The sequence below is a fragment of the Embiotoca jacksoni genome, unplaced genomic scaffold, assembly GCF_022577435.1.
Source record: "Embiotoca jacksoni isolate LCO1_2020_lvr unplaced genomic scaffold, fEmbJac1.0.p SCAF_2, whole genome shotgun sequence".
NCBI lineage: Eukaryota > Metazoa > Chordata > Actinopteri > Embiotocidae > Embiotoca > Embiotoca jacksoni.
Window position 1 is genome coordinate 12,773,190 of NW_027185340.1, and position 18,375 is coordinate 12,791,564.

At 39.4% G+C, this 18,375-nt stretch overlaps 2 protein-coding genes across 3 annotated transcripts; both read left to right on the plus strand.

Moving 5' to 3' along the window:
- Window positions 1-1,229: 1,229 nt before the first annotated feature.
- Window positions 1,230-4,640, plus strand: LOC138201259 (tubulin alpha chain). Its single transcript, XM_069154603.1, has 4 exons — window positions 1,230-1,288; window positions 2,646-2,868; window positions 3,223-3,371; window positions 3,552-4,640. Exons 1-4 carry the CDS (start codon window positions 1,286-1,288, stop codon window positions 4,527-4,529), a joined length of 1,353 nt encoding a protein of 450 aa, XP_069010704.1. The 5' UTR covers window positions 1,230-1,285; the 3' UTR covers window positions 4,530-4,640.
- Window positions 4,641-6,155: 1,515 nt separating this feature from the next.
- dnajb2 (DnaJ heat shock protein family (Hsp40) member B2) lies at window positions 6,156-16,292 on the plus strand. Of its 2 annotated transcripts, XM_069154605.1 has the most exons (11): window positions 6,157-6,480; window positions 7,815-7,910; window positions 8,553-8,662; window positions 8,801-8,854; window positions 9,117-9,233; window positions 9,468-9,539; window positions 10,152-10,284; window positions 10,527-10,597; window positions 11,629-11,925; window positions 15,822-15,893; window positions 16,034-16,292. In XM_069154605.1, exons 2-10 carry the CDS (start codon window positions 7,846-7,848, stop codon window positions 15,848-15,850), a joined length of 948 nt encoding a protein of 315 aa, XP_069010706.1. In that variant the 5' UTR covers window positions 6,157-6,480; window positions 7,815-7,845; the 3' UTR covers window positions 15,851-15,893; window positions 16,034-16,292. The 2 variants fall into 2 exon arrangements, with proteins under 2 accessions (XP_069010705.1, XP_069010706.1); XM_069154604.1 differs by lacking the exons at window positions 15,822-15,893; window positions 16,034-16,292 and having other exon boundaries at window positions 6,156-6,480; window positions 11,629-12,871.
- Window positions 16,293-18,375: the final 2,083 nt, after the last annotated feature.

The window sequence follows — 18,375 nt, forward strand, 5'->3', positions numbered from 1 at the left end:
CTAATCTAAAATCTTTAAAACATGATGATTATATTTTAATCTTTTGTTGTGGTACCATTTGCAGTCAAAGCAAAAAAGCTCAACTTTCTTCGGGTGTTAAACGATCTTTTCTCTTTTCAGTGTCAGGCTGAGAAGCTTAGACCAAACCCTCTCTTCTGTGCACCTCCCACCAACATCCTCTCACATGAGGAATGTAAGTTATGAAAGGGCTCCTATGTCAGTTTCTATATGCCATTCAGCAGTAACTCTGTGAGAACGAGCACGAGAGAAAATAACTGACGAACTCACTGACTAGTGTTATTTGTGTAACTCATACTCAGACAGTGGCCAGCAGCAACAATAGCAGTTCAGTTGTGGATGAATTACAGCTCAGGGATCCCAACAGGAGCAACCCAAAAATTGGAGCAAAAACAAAAATGATGAAAACTTGCTTAGATTTTTGTTGAAAGTTTTGTTTGTTTGGAGCCTTTTACACTTCGGTGGTGTAGTATCATAGCAATCACTGGTTTTTCTGTGTGTTCTGAATAATATAATTACACTGAAACACTGCACTATGCCATACAATTTCATTTTATGTGATTTGTGTCAGCTATGTAAGTACTCTTACTCCTTACTATTGACCTTTCATTCCAATAAAGCATTTATATTTTACATTTATGATGATCAAAATAAAGCATTTTAAAGACTTTCCTTTTAGTCTACCCATAATGTGTGATTATTCATTTAATGATTTAATATAGACACCAGTTAGGCTGCTGTATGTGTGTGCTGGTGAGTGTGTCGGTGTAGATGCATGCATGAAATAAGCATTCTTTGCCCAAAGCCCTTGTTACAATATAAGGAAATAAATGTGTGTGGGGGTGAGTGATTTGCATGCTGCTTCAAAGGTCATAAACACACATAAATGACTCATTTAAGCGATTAAACTAACGCTGAAGCTTTGTGTAGAGCTTCACAGTAAACAGTCACAGCCACACACACAGGAAGACAGTGGTGATAAAGGAAATGAAAGGGACATTTTGTTCAGATAAGGCTCTAATCTCAAACTGAAAGACAATGCAGACAAATGTAAGGGCGGATAACATGACAGACAGTATGAGGGACGTCCCTCTTTTTTTTTTTTAAACTGCTGTTTCCTCCCGCCAGTGAAGTATGCAGCTGCTTACTGTGGTTTTCTGCCGGCCCCCTCCACATCCTTGCCTATATAAACCCTGACTCTGCCCCTCTTACGCACTTCTGCCTTGAGTCTGAATCCTCAACGTCGGTCGAAGGACAAGCAGACAAGATGGTGAGTCACTGCTCGGCTGATGACGTAGCCTTGAAATTTCCATTCTTTCTCTCCTCAAGCCTCGCTCTCTTTTTGTTGCTTGGAATTAGATGGATTATATATCGAGGCCTCTGTAATGCTCATAAGGCCTCTGCTGTGGAGTTAAGGGGTGTAGCCTACTCATACAAAATCAGCTTTATCTCAATAAGTGACACTCATTTTGAGATGAATTTATATAATTGAACTTTTTAGGACATGTTTGTTGAGAATTCAGGGAGTAGAAAGCACTGAAATAGAAACATTTGACCAGAAAAGAAATCCTTTCTGTACTCTTGGACAATCTAGGTCAGTTGACTGACACTTTATGAGTTAGACTGCTTTGTCATTTTGCAGCTTCTTTAATATACAGCTAGCCATAAAGCAGGAAACATATCCAACTAAAGGGAAAAAAATACCCACAGCCCTTATCATGTGTTTGTTCAGGACTTATAGTTTTTTTTTATATAAGTAGAATAGAGCGGGGTAATCGTGGCAGTGGGGGGATGGATAAAAAGAACAGAGAAAATAGGAGTGGTCTGGCCTAGGCAGTGTGAGTTAGTTGGGAGCCATTTTGCAGCTGTTGGGAGTTGGTTTGAGAGAGAGAAGGGGGGGGGAGAGACAGAGTGAGACATCTCTGACGTGTTACACAGCACTATGCAGCTGGACAGGATGGGGGAGGAGAGACAAAAAGGGGGAAGGGAGAGGAGAGGGAGGAGATACAGGATGGAGAAGAGGGAGAAAGGTTTTTCGGTCTTCTTAAGGAATGGCCTTCCTGTCTGCCACATACACCACTTGTAGTTGCATTTTTTTTTAAACCCATAAAACTAACTGAGGCAGAAAGCAGGTTTTTCAATTATTTTTAATATGTAAATACATATTCTGCCAATCAATTTTACTGTAGCAAACCAGAGCTCAGACTTTTGTAATCAGGAGACTCTGACAGCTGTTTTCACTTGAACGCTGGCATGCTTTGTGTGCACCACTTAAACTTCAATATGGGCATACAGTTTTCACCAGTCAACATTTATTTATTTCCACTCCAAATTTATTTCAGAGATTATATCCAAGATTGTCATTAAACATGAATTTCAAGGCAAAATATGGGTTCAATAGATTGGTTAAATTCAGTTCATGTTTGATGTTAACATTTTCCATAGGCATGCTGTAAAAGCATACAATTGTGGAAATAGTATTCAGTGATCAGATAGTTATTTCAGGCCAGGCATTACTCTTCAGAAAAAACAGAAAAATGTTCCATTAGATACTGAATGAGCTTTATGTCTGACAAACTATAACTGTCCTTCGCCTTTAGCCAACATCTCTTTCCTCTTTTAATCAGCGTGAGTGTATTTCTATGCACGTCGGCCAAGCCGGGGCCCAGATGGGCAATGCATGCTGGGAGCTGTACTGCCTCGAGCATGGGATCCAGCCAGATGGACAGATGCCCTCGGACAAGACTATCGGGGGAGGAGATGACTCCTTCAACACCTTCTTCAGTGAGACGGGAGCAGGGAAGCATGTTCCCAGAGCCATCTTTGTCGACCTGGAACCTACTGTTATCGGTCAGTGACATGTAAATGAAGGGAATTTACTTGTACCATCTTGGACATTGTAAAAACTGTTCTATTATTTAATGAATAGATAGTTTCCTCTTATTGTATATTATTTATCATTGTTTAACTTGTGCACTTGAACATTGTAACATACACAGTATACAGTGCCATTAAAAATATTTAATCCCCTCTCGATTTCACACCACGCCAATGATACTCTACTTCATCTTGAAGCAAAGTATTACAGCTCAAATGTTTTTCCATATTTAATCACAGCATCAGAACAAATAAAATGTTCAGAGCAGGAACATTCTTCAGTGAGAAAATAGTTTTAACTCTCTTTTTTAATTGTCTGTTGTCCAGATGAGGTGCGTACAGGAACCTACCGTCAGCTGTTCCATCCTGAGCAGCTGATTACAGGAAAGGAGGATGCTGCCAACAACTACGCCCGCGGACACTACACCATCGGCAAGGAGATCATTGATCTGGTTCTGGACAGGACACGTAAACTGGTGAGAGTTTAGTCAAATTAGTTTGTTGGTTTAACATTTAACAAAATTTTGAGCTCTTCAAACAGCATTTTTGCCTTAGCTGTGAATAGACCAAGTGGTTACTTTGCAAAAAGTGATTTTGTGTGAAGACCATTTGGCTGGAATGGAGTTTTAATTAATCAAAACCAATTGTCTCTACAGGCTGATCAGTGCACTGGTCTCCAGGGATTCCTCATCTTCCACTCCTTCGGTGGAGGCACCGGCTCTGGTTTCACCTCCCTGCTGATGGAGAGGCTTTCTGTTGACTATGGTAAAAAGTCAAAGCTTGAGTTTGCCGTCTACCCAGCACCGCAGGTTTCCACTGCTGTAGTGGAGCCCTACAACTCAATCCTGACCACCCACACCACCTTGGAGCACTCTGACTGTGCCTTTATGGTGGACAATGAGGCCATCTACGACATCTGCCGCAGGAACCTCGACATCGAGAGACCAACCTACACCAACCTGAACAGGCTCATTGGTCAGATTGTGTCTTCAATCACAGCCTCACTTCGCTTCGATGGAGCCTTGAACGTTGACTTGACGGAGTTCCAGACCAACTTGGTGCCCTACCCTCGTATCCACTTCCCTCTGGCCACCTATGCCCCAGTCATCTCTGCGGAGAAAGCATACCATGAGCAGCTGTCAGTCGCTGACATCACTAATGCCTGCTTTGAGCCAGCCAATCAGATGGTGAAGTGTGACCCCCGTCATGGTAAATATATGGCCTGCTGTCTGCTGTATCGCGGTGATGTGGTGCCCAAAGACGTCAACTCTGCCATCGCCGCCATCAAGACCAAACGCACCATCCAGTTTGTGGACTGGTGCCCCACAGGCTTCAAGGTGGGCATCAACTACCAGCCTCCAACTGTGGTTCCTGGTGGAGACCTGGCCAAGGTGCAGAGGGCCGTGTGCATGCTGAGCAACACCACAGCCATCGCTGAGGCCTGGGCCCGACTCGACCACAAGTTTGACCTCATGTATGCCAAGAGAGCCTTTGTCCACTGGTACGTTGGGGAGGGAATGGAGGAGGGAGAGTTCTCAGAGGCCAGAGAAGACATGGCTGCCCTGGAGAAGGATTATGAAGAGGTGGGCACTGACAGCATGGGAGAGGAGGATGAAGAGGGAGAAGAATACTAACAAACATCATCACGCATTCCAAAAGTTATCATGAACGTAACACAATCCCAACAAGATTCTAAATCTATGGTGGTGATATGTCAGTGTTATCAATAAAAGCTCTAAAGAACATTTTAAATGAACTTGTGATCATTCTGTGACTCTTCCACCACAGCCTGGTGGCCAAATAAATACTTTATTGAAGAGTAATTTACTCCAACAGCAATAATCAATCCCCTTTATCATCCAAAATGTATTTATCCTTTACAATTGGTACCAATCCATAAACATTGTGGTGAGATGTGCAAGTAGGCCTATGATTGTCTGCATAAGATATTTAACCTAAATATAAAGGTAAAATCAAATCATCAGCAGTGTCCATAGAACTATTCTAATCAGCAATAATGTTGATTAAATGTTGATTAACCTGATCATTTCCACACACTATATTTTTGGGTTTTTTGTAGGTTATTAAATCGTTTATGGGCAGGTATACTCCATTTACAAGGGAAATTCCAGTTTCCTGCCTTTTTGTGCCTTGTAGATAAGTGATCACAAAGTCTACGATGGGCTGGGCTGGCCTACTCCCTGCAGTTGCTCCTCTTGGCCAACAGATGGGAGTAAAGTGACCAGCGGGTAAAGTTGAGTGAGTCAGACTAAAGAAGTTTAGTAATGTTGAACATCACTGACAATCCAAATAACCCTGACATAATAAGCTCATCATATGATCCTGGCCCCTGTGATGATTCACACAGTAAACTAGAAGCAAACTTTCTGGTAAATTAAAGTGAAAGTATTAAAACTGCCTCATGCAGCAGAACAGCCCCTTTCAGAATTATATTATAGGCCATTATATGACTGGATTAAAATTACTTTAACAATACATGAGTCAAAAGTACTCTAAGGTTTTGAGGTTGACCTAATTGTAACTATTTATATCCTCGGCCGGTGAGGGGGGGGAAAGTAATCAGATCTTTAGTACAACATGAAAAATTAGCAACAAATGCAGTAAAATAACTAAAGTAAAAGTACTGGTTTGGTGCCCTGTGACGGAATTATTATTGTCTACGAAAATATTAGATGGTTGTAACAGTGAGTCAGCAGAAAGTGTTGCATTTTAAATTGTTGTAGGCTAACTATCCATTATGTAAAACCAAAGTTATCAAATAAATGTAGTGTAAAGTACAATCTGACATAGTGGAGACGAAGTATCAAGAAGGATCAAATTGAAATATTCAAGTAAAGTATGAGTACTTCCAATAAGACCAATACCTGGTGCTGCAAAGTGACTCTAGCTGTCAGATCAAATATGGTGTAAAACTATAAATTCGTAGAAAAATGAAATAGGCCTAGTCAAGTACCTAAATTCTTTAAATAGGTTAATTTCACCACTGCAGTGTAATAAACACGAGCCTGATATAAAATGATTTAGTAACATCTCCCTTATGATATTTTTTTTTTTTTTTTTTTTTTTTTTTTTTTTTTAAAGTCAATCGAATCTGTGGACGTCCACAGTCCCATCAGAAGTCGCTGATTTTCTACAGTTTCTGGTTAAATCACATTATCACGGAGCAACAGGCAGACCGGCAGACAGGGCGGGTCTGATGACGTTTCCGATCACTGGCATGTTCTAGACGCTCTATTTTTTCTCTCCGCCGGCGGTGACGTAGCGCGCACAGCTCAGACCAACACTCAGGACACGCAGGGCCGCCTGGCCGCACGTTTTCACGGAGGAGACCGACAGTGGACCGCAGAGACTTTAACAGTGGCCTACCTTTAGCGGTGATATTGTTCTGTTAGAGCACATTTGTGTCGGGGCGGTGGAGAGGCAGGCTGAAGGAGGAGTTGGCTGTGCGGCTGTCACGAAGACAGGAGGAGCGTTTACCAGCGGCACCGCTATCATAACTCAGTCAAGTCAGAGCGCTCGACTGACGGCTCAACTGCTCACTAATTAGGCCGAGGGACTTGGACGGTAGGTCCAGAGCTTTGGCTTGTCCTAACAAGTTGGGGCTCCCTACAGACTGAAGACAATGTTGCTACTGCAGTTTATTATAGGTGTCCAACTTTACCATAATAGGACATGTGTCACCTAAATGCCGAATAATAGAAGTCTGCAACGAGTATATTAATAATCGATTATTGTCTCGATTATTATATTAGTTGTTTGGTGTTTAAAATGGTGAAAAATGTCGACTAGTGTTTCCTAAAGCCCGAGGTGCAGCCTAAAATGTCTTTTTTTTTTTTTTGTCCAATCAAACAATCCACAACCAAAATATATCCGTTTATTATCATGGAGGACAACCATTTTTTTTTTTTTTTTTTTTTTTTTTTTTTTTTTTTTTAAAGTTGTAATGAGAAATTTGATCTATTACTCTAAATTACTTAAAACGATTAATCGATTGGTGGCAAGTTTTTAATTGACTAATGTTACCCATAATGTCAGTGGTATGTACTTGAATAGCACAGCACCTGTGCCTCCCAAGTGCATTTGCCCGTGTGTTTAAGCCTGCATAGCCCTACTGTCACGTCAGCAGCAGTTGCCAGATGCCTTGGCGCTAGAAATATCACAGTAATAATACTGCTGGGAGCGCCTGGCTGTTCCCGAGGGGAAACAGAAAGTTAAGTTGAGTGTTTTTACCTTAGTTTGGAAGTCCCCTCTTCAGCCCCGACTCTGCTGCAGTCCACTCATGGGATTGGCACGGTGGTCAGCATGTTGTCTGTGGCTAGAATAGAACTACTAACTGCACCGAGGTCTTCATTTCAAGGGCACAACTCCTGATACTTTCATTTTAACTAAAGCAGCTGTTAAAATGTTTACGTTAGTGATTCTGTGAAACCAACACTTCTGACTTGATTAAGATACATTTGTGGAGTTCTCTGGAAACTTTGCACTTATAAAACTATTAAATTGTAATGAAAACGTTTAAGGAATATTAGCGTAGTTCATTGTCCCTCAACTGTTTTCGTTGTCTTTAGTTTGAGTGAAGTTAACAAATGAAGTGTTGCGTTGCTTGTGTCTCAGATAAGTCACTCATCTTTACATAAAAATGGCAACAGTGTTGACCAAAATGTCTCCTGCCTGTTTCCGTATTATAATGACCATAAAGTGTGTACTATTTAATAGTAAACTGTACCTCACCTGTCTGCAAATTAAATTAAGAAAACAATCTTAGCAATTGCTTTCGTTTTGTGGATTCTGGTGAACGTCATAGTTACAGAATGCCGGAGGTGTTCATCCACACATGACATAGCTAAGTATACTTTATATGAATCACCAAGACAGAAACTCTTGTATTTTAATTTCAGGAAGGTGTTTTGAGGAGTGACAGGAGGCAACATGGTCGACTACTATGAATTCCTGGGAGTGTCCAAAACAGCTTCTCAGGAAGACATCAAGAAGGCGTGAGTATCCTGAGATGATCTGAGGTGTTGGCAGTCATAGTCATATTTAATGAAGACAAGGTTTAGACAATTTAATATTTAAAAATATATTTGAAATGTTACTTCTCACCTTGAATTTGCAGGTTTATTTAAACACCGAAGTCACTTTGTGATTGGAAGTTTCTTCGATTAATGTTTCTGGAGTTAAATTTTAAACAACCGTCTAATTTGATTCCAAACAAAACATTCTTGTTTCAAAACATGCACAACTATTTGAAATAATTACAAACTACCAAAGAAATCTCTCCAATAGACATCAGAATTAAACCATATGCCTGAAGTAAGAAGTTTGTTCAACATACCCAGGATATCTTTACCCCTGAAAACCCAGAGTTAAACCTGAAAGTTATCTCGTTAACCGCAAATCCTGCTTGGTATTATAGGCCCCGGTGATTTCAGAACTACTGGTATGAAAAATACAGATTTCTCAAATATCTACATTCTTTTTTTTCTTTTTTTTTTTCTAAGTTTTTGCTTTGTGCTGTGTTGTTTGCAAAGAGTCCCTCATTATTCCGCATTTTAATGTATACTCTACACCGGCTGTATGTGTCAATGTGTCAATGTTTGTTTGTGGCTCTGTTTGATTTTGTTTTGTGTGTTCAGGTACAGGAAACTGGCCCTGAAATGGCATCCAGACAAAAATCCAGACAACAAGGAGGAAGCGGAGAAAAAGTTCAAAGAACTTGCTGAGGCCTATGAAGTCCTGTCTGACAGTAAGCCACTTACTGGTCTGTGTGTGTGCGTGTGTGCGTGCATGCGTGCGTGTGTGTGCGCGTGCATGCGTGCGTGCGTGCGTAAGGGAAAAAATAGGTTGGGTTGATGACAGTGAGTACTCTTTTCCTTTTTGACAGAGTCCAAACGTGACGAATATGACAGATATGGAAATGACAGAATGCGACATACAGGTAAAAACAAAAAACAAAATCTATTTTTGCATCTATTACAGTAATGGTTTGAAAAATTCTTTGACTCAGGCACATGTGACGGGACACATGAATGGTGGTTCCTTCTGTTGTCTACATTTTAGGACTTTGTGTTGGATTTTGTTTTCTGTGGCTAATAACATGTCCTCTCCCTCTTTCTGTTTGTCCTTATTCGACTCTTTCCTCCATTCTTTCTTCCTTCTCTTCTCTTCACTTCCTTGACCCTGACATCTTTATCTCCCAGGTTCCTCCAGCACAGACTTTTCGTCAGATTTCCCAGGATTCACCTTCACATTCCGCAACCCAGACGAGGTGTTCAAAGACTTTTTTGGTGGACAGGATCCCTTTGCTAGCTTCTTCGGTACGTTGTGCACAACTGATATCAGTATTTGTCCAAGAACACTTCTTGTCCAAATTCTTACCCATTGAATTTATTTATTTGTTATCAATTTACATTAAGAGGGGTGATTTATGGTCAAAGTAAATATGATCAAAGTAATTGGTTTTAGGTTTTCTGTGATTGCACGTCATCCTTCTTTTCTCTTGCCTCGATTGTTTAAATGTTACCTAACACGTCTCTTTTTCTCCGATCCAGATGACTTTGCGTCATTTGGATCAGCCTCTCACCTCGGCCCCAGTCGATTTTTCTCCTTTCCTTCAGCAGGAGGTAAACAGTTACATGCTGTAAGAAAAATTTAGCACCTGCAGATTATAGTGTTCTTGCAGCTGTCCAATCAGACATCTTGGTGTTTTTTACTCTGGGTATAATAAAAGCATTGGCACTGAACCACTTCATTATTAAAAAAAAAAAAAAAAAAAAAAAAAAAAAATCTGTTCAGGTTTTGGCAGTTTAACAACATCAACACAGCAGTGACTGTAGATAAAAGCTGATGGGGTGTACAATGTGTTAAAGTTTACGATTACAGTTAAAATTAGAAGTGCACATCAAACAGTTTCCGTTTTTAAATCAATGCAAAATGCATACTGAAAACCATTTTTTCAGAGCAGCTACACTTGTGCTTCAAACTCCACGACAGCTAACTCACTGGTAAAACTAAACTAACCATGGGTTATAGATTGTGTTCACCAAAGAATTTGCAAAGTATTTTCTTACTCAGTTTTGTCAAACCAAGTGCATCTCTGCCCAACCTAAAGTCACACTTTCTGTGGTGATAAAGTGGGAGTGGTATTCTCCTTAAACAGGCTGAGGTTTTTTTTTAAAGACACAGCAAACTAAATTAGTCTTCTTTCTTCTCTTTGATCTTCTGCTTTTCTGCAGCTGATTTTACTACTTTTTCATCTTCCTTTGGTGGACTGGATGGGATGAGCAGCATGGGTGGAGGGATGAGCAACATTAAATCAGTTTCTACCTCCACTCGCTTCATGAATGGAAAACGCACCACCACCAGAAAGTATGTCAGTCTCCTCAATTTGATTTGAACGCAGTTGGATGTCTGAGTTGTTTCTTATGGATTTATTTGGCTGTTAATTCTAATTTTTAAAAGTATAAAGTATGTCTAGAGCTATCATTATAGTCATCATGAGTGAATGTCATTATCTACAAAATTACTTATGGACACATTTTTATGAATATTTATTAATTCACTGCATTTTTAAGTTCTGCCACTTATCTTTGCATTTGTCTTGCTTGCAGGATAAAGGAGAACGGGCAGGAAAGAGTGGAAATTGAGGAGGACGGGGTGTTAAAGAGTGTTTTAATTAATGGTAAGACCATTCACACTGAATGATGGTGAGAAATTTGAGGGCAAATAGAATTAAGTACTTTACTTTGGCTCACGCCAAACCAATGAAAATAATATAAAATGAGTTCTGTCTAATCACTAAGCCTGAAAACCTAACTTTATTATGTAAAAAAAGGACTTGGTTAAAACAAATACTGCACAGGTGGAAATCTATTAGGTCATTATCATCAAGGAAGAAATCAGGTGAGGGAACAGAGAAAAACACAACAGGCACCTCGCCCCCTATAACAGATTCACCTAAAATTGTACCACACAGCAAAATCAGAAATACATTTGCCTCTCAAAAAGGTTTCAAATCAAGAGTGAGACGTTTTTAAAGAATAATATTGAAACAGGAAAGGCTTTAGTATTATTAGCTTTATTTTTGGTATTGCAGTTAAAACTGTTATGTTGACAATCTTACAATATTAAACTTCTGTTCCTCTAAGTCAGGGGTGTCATTCATTTTAGTTAAGGGGCCACATACTGCCCACTTTGATCTCAAGTGGACCAGACCAGTAAAATCATAGCATAATAGCGCATACATAACGACAATATTTCTCTTATGTTTAAATCATTGGTGAAGGTTTTTGGATGATAAACCCTATTTTAAGGTCTTTCTACAATAAACTAGAAACATAAAGAGCAAAAACTCAGACATCAGCCCACTGTTTATCTGCTGGGCTCTCCTCTGCAGATTCCCTCGCTTTGTGACGCGTTTGACATCAAACGCGTCACAAAGCGAGCAGCGAGCGCTGCTGCCTCCGGAGCAGACATCACATTTACGCTGTTTTTGAAGCAATTACTGGATCGGTTAAAAAAAAAAAAAATTACAAAACGTTTGTACTCATAAACCTCCAGATTCTCATAGAAATGCAATTTATGTCTTTCTGTAATTTTCACACTTAGCAAAGTCACCCGGTGGGCCGTATGTTTGACACCCCTGCTCTAAGTTATGTGACTTCATCTTACCAGTGGACTAACACCCATGTTGTTGCGGTCTGTGGTTTCCAGGTGTGGAAGATGAAATGGCCCTCGCTCTGGAGCTGAGCCGACGGCAGGGTCAGTCCCATCAGTCCCCTCAGAAATCACAAATCCAGAGCAGATCACCTGTTGAGTCTGACAGATCCCGCCCCAGCCCTTTCTCTGCAGCCACACATCGATCATTCAGCTCTGCGCCCTTCTACCACTACGGGGTCACAGGAAGCAGCGAGGACGACGAGGAAGATGAAGCGCTGCAGATGGCTATGGCATGCAGCCTGTCAGAAATGGAAGCCCAGCAGAAAGCTGCTGCTACTGACTTCATATCAGGTGCTGGGGGTGGGGGCAGAGCTACTTGTGCTAAAACTACGGGCTGTAGAGAAGGCGGGGTTAATAAGACGTCAACTCTTAATGTTCATATTAGTAAAAAGATTGTCGTGGAAGAGAAAGATGAAGAGGGTCCATTTAAAATGGGCTCAGGGTCTGAAGATCACTGGCAAAAGGAGGGAAAGGTGACCAGGGAGCCCGACTTATCTCCCGAATCACCCTCAACTGACAGCAGTTCGCCGCTGAGCCAGAGCAGTGAGGAAAGGTTTAAACCTGCGATAAAGAATAGTGACATCAGTGTGAAAAAGAAAAAGAAGTGCGGGTGTGTTGTGTGCTAGTGCAGTGTCTGTGTGTGTAAACTATATTTTGGAAGCCTTATTATACTTGCCTCGGTGTCTTGCCTTCAGCCAGACTGTAATGTAATGTGACTGCTTGAATATTTATTTGCGGGAGTGCCTAAACTGATGTCAAGGCTTTCACGAAGTCTAAACACCCCTAAAAGGGACAAACTTTGACAGGATTTTTTGACGTCTTGCTGGTTTTGCCAATTTAGATAATGTGCAAAAACATATCAAAGTTAATAAAACTGTCTTGTTTTGTGTATGCAGAACAACACAGAGGATTGCTTCTGAACGAATGTAAATGTGCCAAATATTTACACAGACTGAAAACAGTGGGCAAAAGTGGGGCTTTAGATCTTGTGGGCAAGTGTTGAAGTTGGGGTCTTTTGTGAGGACCAATTAGAGTTTTAAACCTTGACGGGATATTGCTGGAAATTGAGGAAATCTTCGGTTTAAAACTGAACTTTTTGAATTCAAGGTTAAGGTTTGGAATTACAGAAGCTCACGGTTAGGTTTACTGTAGGCTTTAGGCTTTTAGTTATGAGAAGGAGATCGGGAATGTATTATGTCAGTGAGGGTCCTCATAAAGACAGGAATACAAATGTGAGTGTGGGGGTGGGGATGGGGGCAGGGAGGGGGGGGGGGGTGTAAAGTTTTCTGTGTGCGTCTGTGTTTGGCTCAGATGAGACACTGCCATAGAATTTTCTCATTCACTCTCTGGCAAAGGGAATGTATCAGAACTGTGTCACACTCATCACACTTCCTCTGAAACAATAGATCAAAAATCAAAAGTAGGTCACAGAACTTTCTGTGGTTATTTTTGTGATGACAATGACTACTTTGATTTAGAAAAAAGACCTCTGTTTACTGGTCAACTAATAATTTCTCAAATATGTATAGCAAAAAACTAGTGGAAGCACACTTTTCAAATACAAATACTTTATATAAATATACTGAGGCTTACTCAGAATAGTTCAAATAGCTGACTCGGCATTTTTGTTGCAAATTTGCAACAGTGAGGAGCCTATCTATCAATAAATACAAGTACATTATGTCTTGGCCTTAATACATTTTTACTAAAATACCCTTAAATTACCCTTTTTGATAACATTGTAGTTTGGGGAGAGCACTTTATGAAGTTAGAGGACAAAGCACAGTATTGAATGTGTACAGTAGTGTGACTGAATCGGTTACAAATAATCATTATTTGAATCTCATTTAAATTTCTTGGTGCCTTTGCTTATTTTCACGAAATATATGTTACTGTACTGACATTACTAGTTTAAATGGGCCAAGTTGGATAAACAAATTAATTTTAGTCAACAAAATGCATTTGGTTGTTTTGATTTCTCCATTATTCTCCTCCAATATAGGAAGATGACAAAGCTGACTGGAGTTGTTGTCAGGTACTTTGACCCGGAATCGTGTGGGAGTGATGACGTTAAATATAATGATTCTTTGACAGTTTAAAAATAGATTATTCAGCAAAACAAGTCTAGTTTTATTTTTCTCGGGTTGGTTTGAAACGTCAGGGTAGAGGAACGACAGTAGCTACATTTTCCTTTGATCAACGCTTGAAATGCCCCTGAAAAAAACAAAAAAACACTAAACCCCCAAATGAGTCAGTTCAGTAGCTTTGTGTTAAAAATTACTAAGACTGTATTTCAGAGGCAACTGTGCAACGTTCCCACCAGGCTTCTGCCTGAAAGCATTAAAAGAATGCTTTAAGACTTCAAGTTAAAAATCGCTAAAACTCCCAGAATCACTTCCTTATCTTAATACATGAAAATGAAAGAAAGTACATTGGAATATAAGACAACTTGTTGATTTCAAATTATGACATTATATTTCTACAATTTATTGACTTCTATAATTACAATGTCAGCTACAGCTAAGTTTGATTGAATGTCCCACTGAAACTGTTTTATTAGGTTGTACTTTATCTCCCATTTTTTACTGAAGCTGGACATTATGTTGATAGCAGTAAATCATTTACATACACACATACATTGTGTGTGTGTGTGTGTGTGTGTGTGTGTGTGTGTGTGTGTGTGTGTGTGTGTGTGTGTGTGTGTCTCTTTTAAAGTTAGTGTAAGAGAGAACTGAGTCGTTGAATGTCAACCAGCCATGGTGCTCCTGGATGAAACCCAAACTTGCCTTGTTGCCGACCTCTAATGAAGTAAAAGCAGTGTTGGTGTTGTTAGTGGATCACTGATAACTGTTTTAAATGTGATTGTATCTGTGAGGATGAAGCGGAAAGTAAAAAAAAAAGTCTAGTTGGTGCCAAAACACTAAGGTGTCAAAAATACTTACTACTACCAGAAATATGTAATATGTTTTTAAAAAAATCATTACTAGTGTTCACAGACATGCCTTTCTTAATTAGCAGCTCATTATAGGGGGTGTCTCTTTGTCTTGTCTTGTTTTTTTGTTGCCCATACAGCACACTAGGTTTATTTGGCTGTAATATACTGTAATATATTTTTCATGAGTGCTTGATTTCTTTTAATTGCATGAGTTTTGCTTTCACTTTAAAGTGCAACTATCATCACTGGCAAAAATTAAGGCCAACTGTGACGACACAACTTTAAACATGCAACCAAAATGGATTTGTTTTACTCATTATTAATTTATCCTATTGTTGGAGAGGGAATAAGAGTGAAATAGGCATATGGATTCTTTTTATAAATATATACTGGCCTGTATTTGTACTACATTGAGATACCATGTGTTAATGTTCTTATTATTTTTAAATTGTTAAAAGGTAAATAACAAATAAAGATTAAGCCAAAACATGAGTTGGGATATTTGATTTTTTCAGAATATGGCAGTCGCAGTGATGTATTTTCTACTAATTTACACTAATTTCATGCTTAAATCCACTAATTGTAGCACTATTACTACAAAATGATTGTACAGTTCCTGTGTAACAGTTAAAGAAAAAAAGAGCCATCATTTATTCTGAATGATTATCCCTTATTGTTTCTGGCTCTCTCTAATTCACAGACTTTAAACAAAACATACTATTTAGTGCACTTGCATTTATTTTAACTGAATGTTATCAAAACCGATGTGTCTCCATTTACCGACAGTTCAGTTACCTGAAATAATGTGAGATTATATTGCCTCAGAAAATGCCCATGTATGTAGCATTGTATAGCTCATAACATGCCAATCTGCATCTGCAGCACATTTATTGTCTTCTTTCATCTAGTTCCAATTAGGACTCCAGAGTGTTTTTAATCTATTACCATTACGTTCATAAGAAAGATGTCACAGGCCGTAATTTGAAGAAGAGGGCTGCTGTGCAGTTTTAAATGGCAACAGAATGCAATCCCTCAAACTTTCAAATTGTCTCCTGAATTTTTCATTTTCTTTATCAGCTTTCATTCTCATCCTGCATCAACATGTTATGCACTCCCTTTGTCTGTAAGATATCAATGTAATGTAGCAAACACACATGTAAAGCACTTCTGTAGTCGGTGTCTAGTAACATATTATTTCCAGGATAAGTTGGAATTGATGATTTTGTCTTACTCTTCCTGCTTCCTGTTTCAGACTCGGACTTCGAGGCCTTCACAAGCTAACCTGATTGGCGCATGCTGCTCTGTGCTCTAATCCTGTCCTGAGGTAAAGAACTAGTGTGAATTTGAGGCACGCCGATAGTTGTTCAATTATTCCTTTTCCTGCCCCATAAACTCCATATAGATCAGATAACATGATGCCTTTCAGCAAAAGTTTAACATGTCCTTTTACGTCTATTCTTGCAGGTCAAAGGTCGATTCCCCACGATGCACTTTTCTCTCTGCCCACCATGACTCCTACCTGCTGAATGACACTTAAAATAAGATGTGTATTTAATATAAATATGTGCGTGCCTGCGTGCGTGTGTGTGTGCGTGCGTGCGTGCATGTGTGTGTGTGTGTGTGTATAGCTAACTGTGGAGCAAAACACTGGAAACTTTGTATTTTCAAACCCAAAGAAATAGTTCTAGTCATCTCTGCATTAAACAACAATGTCTCTGCTAAATTTGTAAGTTTTTGTTTTGGTAAACGGGCACACAAAATGTTACTTGAATGTGCATTTCCTGAAGAAAATGTAGTGAATGCTGCAAGAGCTTGCTGGAAGCTGCTGTTGCATCTTGCTTGGGAAAGAGAAAGGAGGAGTAACATGCAACAAGGGTCTGATCAGCAAGATATCGAACCAGGTCTCTACCGCTAAGGGGATAAGTACCCATGTGGCATGCACCCTAACAAATTAACCATCAGATCACACCAGTACTGAAAGAACAGAGAAACAAAATGATCATTCTTGGGAGTAGTTTCTGCAGAAGTAGGAACAAAGAATACCTCCAAACTTCATGAGATGAGGCAATGCCACTAAAGCCACGAACCGTATACTATAAATTGTCCTTTTCTGCCACCCTTAGGCACTTAATAGTAACTTGGACTACCTTAGTCAAAAAGTACAAATAAACATAAAAAAAAAGACCGACAGAAATATATTTCCTGTGAATAGTTTGGAGTTGACATGATTGGCTGCTTCCAAAAAGAAGGTGAACATCTTTCTCACCACCCTTTGACATTTTCCTCTTATGTCTTCAGAAGATTTAGATTTGAACTCGCCTGTGTAGCAACCCAATGTTCGTCACAGTGAGCTAAACCAGGAGGCACATCTCTTTCGGGAACTCTCTGAATGTGTATACACACACCAAAAATGCTGTATTGATTCTCAAACTCGTACTTGATAGATATTCCAGATGTCATGCAAATTGGGGATTGTCTGGGCAAGCTACAGTTTTTTTTTTTATCCAAAAATGTCACCCCTGGTCAAATTTTCACATCATTTTTCCGATAATCTTTTGATGCCAATTTTGTTACTCTGAGTTAAAAATGGACTACTTTGAAAAAGGGGTTTTGCATATATTGTAATTTTTCTGGTAAAAATGGAGTGAAAGTGGGTGTTGCCTTTATAAAACCAATGCAGCTGATTGGTCCATTCTTTTCTGCTCTCTGATTGGTCAATTCTATTCTGCTTTCTGCTTTGACACCGTTTTTACTAATCTGACAAGTGCTGATCCCAGCTAACAGATTGCCAGTCCATCACAGAGACAGATGGAAACAAAGACCATTCACACCTAATGGTAATCGACCCTGCTAACCACTGCACCACTGGGCGGCCCACGCCTTAAACCGTTTCCCTTTTATCCTCTTTATGATATTGCTAAACCACTACGGGTGTAATATACTTTTAACCACTAGAGTGCGCGCTTTTGGGAGCTGCTGACGGCACACGCCCATTCTTGATTCACTGCCAGCCTGGTGAACAAGAGGAAAACACCGGCCAGATAGCCACGTTTATGGCCCGGTATGTCGTGTTTATGAATGAAACATTTTAAAAGGAAAAAAAAGAAAGAAATATATTTCATCCTGACTTGGCACTGGTTTTTTGCTTACGTTAACGCTATAAAGTATTGCGTACAAGGAGTTGGCGGGAAGGATTTACAGTACACGTTAAAGTACGTCATGTGAATTAATTTACAGTTGCTGGTGTAACCCACATTAAATATAATTATAAATATAATATATATAAATATAACTATTAAAACCCTACATGTCATTTAGAGGTGCAGTTGTATCATTTAAAAGGTAAAGAGGGTCGCGAACACGTCACCACTTCCTGTTTCCTGTTCGACTCCTCTTGTCAACAAACCGCGAACGAACGAACAATTATTGGTCTGAAACGCCACATAAAAGTCTTAATAGCTCGAGTATTTTCATATATTTTCATATACCAGTGCTAAAATGCTGTTCTTTTATTAGAAACTAGCTACTCAATAAAACATTTGGGGTTATGAGAATGTTCATGTTGAAATGTAATGCGATAACAGGATGTATAATAGTTATGAAAAGACATGTTACAAGTTTAAAGTAGGAAAGATGATTCATTTATCAACCTTAAAACACCAGTTATTGGGTAATTCAACTCATTATAACCTAAGTATATCCTTAGTAGTTGGGTATACATTATAAGGTGTTAAAGACGAGAAAAGGAAGTTAATGAGGTCTCATGTTAGAAACAGGAAATTAACAGAATAATGTATTAGTTTGCT